Here is a 7,500-nt window from a genome sequence, read left to right as displayed (position 1 = left end):
CTCTAGTGTTATTTTCTACCTCTATGTTGCGACCAGCAACATGAGGTTGGTCTGTCTTGTTGTAAGTGTGTTGGGCAAAGCCCGTCCAATAGTTTTTCTTCAGCCCTTTCCGAGGTCCTGACCACTCTAATTGGGCATATTCAAATAACTCGCAGCAGTAACTTTTGAAGTATGTTAAGAAGACACTTTCCAAAGAATGTAAACAAGCCCATGCATGTCCCCATTAGAATGGCCAGGATCTTGGAACGGGCTGAGCAACAAAAAAATGCCACGTCATCAGGAACTGCTGAGTCAAGTATAGTGTGAGCATTACAACTGCATGTTGAAATTGGCAGCATTGGTTGGATGTTTTAATTGGCAGGGATTCTCCTTTCAGCTTCATTAGACCAGCATATCATATACTGTAGCCCAGGGGTCCCCAACCTTTCTGGGTCTGAGGGCTACTAAGGGCTACTAAGGGCTACTCGAGAGCTACTGAGAGCTACCCGAGGGATATTGTTTGTTAAAGGGACACTGTGTGAGATTTTTTGTTGTTTATTTCCAGAATTCATGCCGTCAATTCACTAATGTTACCTTTTTCATGAATACTTATCACAACCACCAAATTCTAGGTATTCATTATGACTGGAAAAATCACACTTTTCATACATGAAAAGGGGGATCTTCTCCATGGTCCGCCATTTTGAATTTCCAAAAATAGCCATTTTTAGCTGCAAAAATTACTGTACTTGGACCATACTAGAAAACATTTGTTTATTACTCAGTAAACTTTAATGTAAAGATCAAATTTGGCAATAGGCAGCCCAGTTTCAATGAGCAGCATAGTTGCAGTACCTTTTTTGACCATTTCCTGCACAGTGTCCCTTTAAAAATCCTCTACTGATGTCTTGACATCGTTCGCAAATCGCACCATGATTTAATGATAATTTGCATATAAGTTATAAAGAAATAGTCTCATATTTAAATTAAGAAAAACATTAACTGTGACTAAAATCTTGTAGTCATCACTCTTTACTAACATCCTTGGTGGACACATCAGAAGCTCCTGGAGGACTACCTGGCGCCCGCGGGTACCGTGTTGGTGACGCCTGCTGTAGCCTCTATCAATATTGACCTCTGAGAGTCAACTCTTCCTCCCCCATCCGTCTCTCCCTGCTCCTGGGAGTCGTTATGCTAAGCTCTGTCCCTCCAATAGCTCAGCTTCATTGGATCACCATATTAATGTGATAAGGGTGTGATTTGTAGGGGGGATGGGGGGGTATTGTCCCCCCTTCTGGTTTTGATACCTACACTTTTCCTACAGGATTTTAATAATTGTGGTATGTTACTCCATTGATAATGCTTAAAATCTGAAACTTGTCCCCCCTTCTGGTTCTTCAAAAAATCGCACCCTGAACGTGATCACCTACAGAATATACATGCACTGTATCTAACTATATTAACCGATATTGATCTAATGATATTTGAACTTTGACCTCTCCCCTTCCACAGGCAGTATTGGACCTACTGTACATATTAAAGCGATCACATACATGTAGAGTAACCACATTGACCAATGACCTTTGATCTCTCCCCTGTGAAGCAGCAGCATGAGGTCAGCCTGTTTCTCCCTGGAGTCGTTATGCCTCTTCAATAGTTGAGCTTCACTGGACCTACAGTACATATTAACTACATCACATACATGTACAGTAACCACATTGACCAATGACCTTTGATCTTTGCCCTCCACAGGCTTGTGAAGCAGCAGCATGCGGTCGGCCTGTTTCTCCCTGCTCCTGGGAGTCATTATGCCTCTTTAATAGCTCAGCTTCATTGGACCGACATACTGTATTAATATTACATGTATATATAACCATATTGACCTATGACCTTTGCCCTCTGCCCTCCACAGGCTTGTGAAGCAGCAGCATGCGGTCGGCCTGTCTCTCCCTGCTCCTGGTGTCGGTGTGCTGGGCGCTGCCCTTCCGCCAGTCCGGCTTCCTGGACTTCATGATGGAGGACGAGCCCGGCTCGGGCGACGTGGACATGGGCGGCCCGCCCGTCATCGACGAGCCGCGCAGAGGGCCCGCCGGACCCGGAGCCGACCCCGTGCCAACCGGACCCGTCTGCCCCTTCAGGTGCCAGTGCCACCTGCGCGTGGTGCAGTGCTCTGATTTGGGTAAGTTAGGAGGGTCGCCTCTTTCACCAATCTTCTAAATCCATTTTACTGTTAGTCAATACGCATTTACAGGACGGCTACAAAGTTGACATAGGTAAGGTTTGCTGTTCCTCATACATAGCCCATTCTGCGACACTGCACCACAGAATAAAAAATGAGTACATCAAATTGATCAACAGCCGTACACATATGCCAATGCTGCTACACACATAACACTTGCACTGGCCCAACGGTCTTTGCATATGCCCATGCATATTAACCCAAGAGCAAAAAAAGATATCCTACCTATGCTTTAAACCTACAGTACATTCAATTACTGCCCATGCTCCTGAACATCTGCCGCAATGTGTGTGTGTGTGTGTGTGTGTGTGTGTGTGTGTGTGTGTTTGTGTGTGTGTGTGTGCGTGTTTGCGTGTGTGCGCGTGTGTGCGCGTACGTGTGCGTATGTATGTGTGTGTGTGTGTGTGTGTGTGTGTGTGTGTGTGTGTGTGTGTGTGTGTGTGTGTGTGTGTGTGTGTGTGTGTGTGTGTGTGTGTGTGTGTGTGTGTGTGTGTGTGTGTTAATGCACCAATAGCACGGTTACCTCAGCAAGTCTGCACATCAAAAGAGGGGAAGTACCGACTTCACAGCACTGTGTTTCCCATATTTTTATCCCATCAAATCTTTATTTACTTATTATTACTCTCCAAAGGTTATAAGCCAGGAAGTGGCAACTATCCTTTGATTAAGCCACAAGAAGAAGAAAGGAAAAAAATCAAAACACAAAGCCGGTGCGTTTGTTTGATCTGCCCCTCCTTAGACGAGAAGAGAAACATGAAATAAAAGGGAGGTGTCAGCGTGTGTCTAAACTATAAGCTATAAATGCCTGGTCTGCCACTCCTTAAAGGCTATGTCACTTCAGTCCTCCTGGACAGACGATTACTTTGTCATCCCTTAAAATCTTTGTCCAGATGAGACGTTTTGGGTGTGTGAAGACCTCTGTTCTCAGGCGTTTTATGTCTTTCTGTCATTCTTTCTTTTTTTTTTCTTGTTAAGTTACTCCTAAAACAACTCCCTTTCAGATAACATGTGGTCATTTATTTAACTTTTTGGTCAGTGTAACAATTACAGGGCTAATTCTACTCAACATTGTGAAAATATTAAAGGACCAGTTCAGTCAATTTCAACATGCAGTTGTAATGCTCACACTACCCTGGACTTGTCAGTACCTGAGATTTTTTTTCCTTCTTCTTCAGCCTTTTCCGAGATCCTGGTCATTGTAATGGGGGCAGCGCTTTGTTTACATTTCAAAAAAACATTTTTATTTATTCCCAAAAACATCCAAAAGGTTATACAACATCAGCAGACAACTAGCAAACAGCGGTACCTTTTGGGAAAATATTTGGAGTAGGCTTATGTTAACTTTTTTAAAAATGTAAACAAACGCTTCCCCCATTAGAATAGCTCATATCTCAGAAAGGGCTGAGCCGAAAAATGTGGCATCACCGGGTAATGACAAGTGAAGGGTAGTATGAGCAANACAGCAGAATATTGAAATTGACTGAACTGGTCCTTTAATGGTTATATATAGAGTTGAAATTACACTGGCCACTTGCACACATTTTCACTGACGTTTCACTCACACTGTTAGAGTAATTTGACTCTCCCTCCAGTAATTTGACTAAACCACTTTAAATGACGGCTGTGCCACTCCTTAAAAGCTATGTCACTTCTTTGCTCTGCTGGACTTTGTCAACCCTTAAGCACTTGTCCAGACGAGAGTTTACTTTGGAGTGTCTGAGGATCATCTGTTCTCAGACATTTTCAAATGTTCTTTTTTTTATTTTTATTTTTGGTCACGTTAGTCATGGCCATTAGAAATGGTTGGTTGAGAAAGTAAATTATGTGCATCATCCCCAGTCAAGGTGCAGGACAAATGCTGATTCAGGTTTTTGATTGAGAGGTCAGGACATGAAATCATTCACATCAGTACAGGTTACTTCGCTCCCTTGACCCCAGGAAGGACCATCTCAGGGCTTCCCAAATGACAAGGCGCCCCATATCCCTTAACCTCTTCTGAGGAAATGTCGACTCCATCTGACCTGAAACATCACGGTTGACTAATTGGCAAGGGCAAGGGAGCAACAAATGTCTGGTTGAAACAACAAATGTCTCTTTTTAGATATTTTCCCAGACACTTCTGGGTGTGTGAGCATAGGATCTAATTATGCAAAGGTCTGCGTTCACTTCTCTCCTTTAGGTTTTAATTTTGAGAGCGTGTCATAAACCACTACTGTATTAGAGCCAGTTTTGCCGTTGGCGTGCAAAGATTTCTTCTCTCACAAGTTCGATGAACAAGATCAGAGGGCTACCCTTTAAATCACTCCAGTACTGGTTTCTGTAGAGACATTTTACATCAGGATAAAAGTCTACAAGGCCCTAAAAATTTGGATGTGCGAGGAGGCTAAGTTAGCGCTGAGATTTTGCTATCATATTACATTTTTGGTTAGCTAAGATGCTGTCACGTCCAGTGTTGGTCAGAGCAGACGTTTGCCATCAGGCTCCAGGCTCCTCTAAACTCTTTACCAGATGACAGTTTCTCTTGGGTGTGTGAGCAGCTAACGTTTGAAAACCTCTTCCCTCAGACTTTTCCACTTTTTTCTACTAAATTAGTGAGATTTTCCCAAAGTGGTTTTCCTGTTACTTCTTCTTCTTCTTTGTCTGTTGATGAAATACAAGTAATTTTACGTCAGGAGCTACGAGTACACAGGGAAGCCGACAGGGGAGTGGGGACAAAGGGGTCAGTTTTCCCAGGCCCAGCTCCAGAGGGCAACAAAGGGGTCAGTTGTCCCATGCTCAGGGAGAGGGCTGGCCCAGAGTCGGGTTCCCATTATGTGTGTTATTGTATGCATTGAGTGGGAGTAAATTTAGGTGTGGATGGTGGGGACATGTCCATACCACTTTTGAGATAAACCTAACTTGTCCCCAACACTTTTTCACAAATACAATGCAAAAATAGCCTCCCCCGATAACTTGCCATTGTCCTCACCACTTTCCAAACCAAATTTACACCTTTGTGGGGGGGCTTTCAGATAATTTTGTCCTGGCCCCAACCAAAGCTGCGAGCTGTGAAAGCAGCCCTGCCAGTGCACACAATGGCTGGTTTTCCCGTAATTAGACGAGTTGGCCGCAGTCTTGGGGATTGTTATGCCAGCATTACGCTGTTTATTTTCCTAAACTGGGGCTGGGAACTGGTGGCTGTGCTGAGTCACTTCACTTTCACAAGATTGCAGAAAATGACAAAATAGCTGTTTTGTGTTGAAGTGTGAGGACAGACGAAGAGGAGACGAGAGAAAGGAGAAAGAGGGACCTGAAATCCTAGATTGAACTACCTGTAGAGTGTCTCTCCTCTGAATCAGGCAGAGAGAGAGAGAGAGAGAGAGAGAGAGAGAGAGAGAGAGAGAGAGAGAGAGAGAGACAGACAGACAGTCAGACAGATACAGAAAGAATTAAAATGAGGGAGAGAGAGAGAGAGAGAGAGAGAGAGAGAGAGAGAGAGAGAGAGAGAGAGAGAGAGAGAGAGAGAAGAGAGAGAGAAAGAGAGAGAGACAGACAGACAGACAGACAGACAGACAGTCAGACAGACAGACACACAGAAAGAGAGGGAGGGAGGCAGGGAGAGAGAGAGAGAGAGAGAGAGAGAGAGAGAGAGAGAGAGAGAGAGAGAGAGAGAGAGAAGAGAGAGAGAGAGAGAGAGAGAGAAGAGAGTGGAGAGAGAGAGAGAGAGGGAGAGAGAGGTTAATCAAGTAAACTGCAAGAGATTGAGAAAGAAGAGTGGGAGGCTAGGAGGTATGGTATGTGTATAAACAACTTATAGGAATGCACTTAAACGACTTTCATATGTGGTGAAAACTTTGCAGAGGGACGCACTAATGCAATCACATGCACACAACACACACATAAACACACACACACAGTGACATAAACATGCAACGAGGTACACACACACACACACACACACACACACACACACACACACACACACACACACACACACACACACACACGTGCGCGCACACACACACACACACACACACACACACACACACACACACACACACACACACACAACACACACACACACACACACACACACACACACACACACACACACACACACACACACACACACACACACACACACACACACACTCACAAAGCCTCAAGGGCAAGCAGAGCCCAGCACGGCACGTCACATGGACGACACATAGACGGATGTTTCAGGAAAGGGCTGATTCCATTAGCTCACAGGCAGGAGAGAAGGGAGGAGGGATAGGGGAGGAGGGAGAAGAGGAGAAGAGGAGAAGGGAGGAGAGAGGGGATCGAGAAGGGAGAAGGGAGTGGAGAGGGGAGGGGAGAAGAGGGGAGGAGAGGAGGGAGGAGGGAGAAGGGAGGAGGAAGAAGAGGAGAAGGGAGGAGGGAGAGGAGAAGGGAGGGGAGGGAGAAGGGATAAGGGAGAAGAGGAGAAGAGGAGAGTGGAGAAGAGGAGAGTGGAGAAGAGGAGAGTGGAGAAGAGGAGAGTGGAGAAGAGGAGAGGAGAAGGGAGGAGGGAGAGGAGAAGGGAAAGAAGAGAAGGGGTGAAGGGAGAGGGGAGGGCGGCTGAGATCCTTCCCAGGAGGGAGTGAGCGAGGCCTGGGCTCGCATCTCCGGAGTCGGCCTCTCTGGCCGGCAGCCCTGGAGCCCTGGAGCCCTGGAGCATATGCTCTCCAGAACCACTGGCAACGCTCACATACTGTGAAAGAGGGGAAAAGAAGAAATAGAAAAAGGGGGAAAAGAACAGAAATGGAGACGAGTAGAGAGATATACTGTGCTTGAAGGGAGGGTAGGCAGGGGGAGAGAGGGAAGAGGGAGGGGATGAGTGGAGAAAGGGAAAGGGGGAAAAGAACAGAACCGAAGACACGTAGAGAGACACACTGTGCTTGAAGGAGGGGAGGGAAGCTATGAGAGGAAAAAGGAAAAAGGAAAAAAGAACAGAAAGGGAGACGAGTAGAGAAACCTACTGTGCTCGAAGGAAGGGAGGGGAGTGGTGAGAAGAAAAAGGGGAAAAGAAAAGAATGAGAGATGAGTAGAGAGGATTGGAGGGAGGAAGGGGATGAGAGGAGAAAGGGAAAGAAAAAAAGAAGATATAGGGAAGTGAGTTGAGAGGAATGGAGAGGATGAATACTGTATGGATGTGGGGATGATAAGAAGAATGGAACACAAAAAGAAAAGAAAGCTAGACAAGAAGGAGGTAGGGGATGAGAGGAGAAAGGGAAAGGACAGAAAGATACAATTAGGAGGACACATGGAGACAGTGAGGGGAG

At 45.6% G+C, this 7,500-nt stretch overlaps 1 protein-coding gene across 1 annotated transcript in view; it reads left to right on the top strand.

The window, feature by feature from the left end:
• dcn (decorin) overlaps positions 1–7,500 on the top strand; it is a 63,582-nt gene that overhangs the window by 29,822 nt on the left and 26,260 nt on the right. The window contains exon 2 of the mRNA XM_063217547.1: positions 1,892–2,158. Coding sequence (XP_063073617.1) covers positions 1,909–2,158 — 250 coding nt within the window. The 5' untranslated portion in view covers positions 1,892–1,908. The remainder of the gene's footprint in view (positions 1–1,891; positions 2,159–7,500) is intronic.

Source organism: Engraulis encrasicolus, chromosome 15 (assembly GCF_034702125.1).
Source record: "Engraulis encrasicolus isolate BLACKSEA-1 chromosome 15, IST_EnEncr_1.0, whole genome shotgun sequence".
In the NCBI taxonomy this organism is placed as follows: domain Eukaryota; kingdom Metazoa; phylum Chordata; class Actinopteri; order Clupeiformes; family Engraulidae; genus Engraulis; species Engraulis encrasicolus.
The sequence above is the reverse complement of the archived record's forward strand: the minus strand, read 5'-3'. Positions and strand labels throughout refer to the sequence as shown.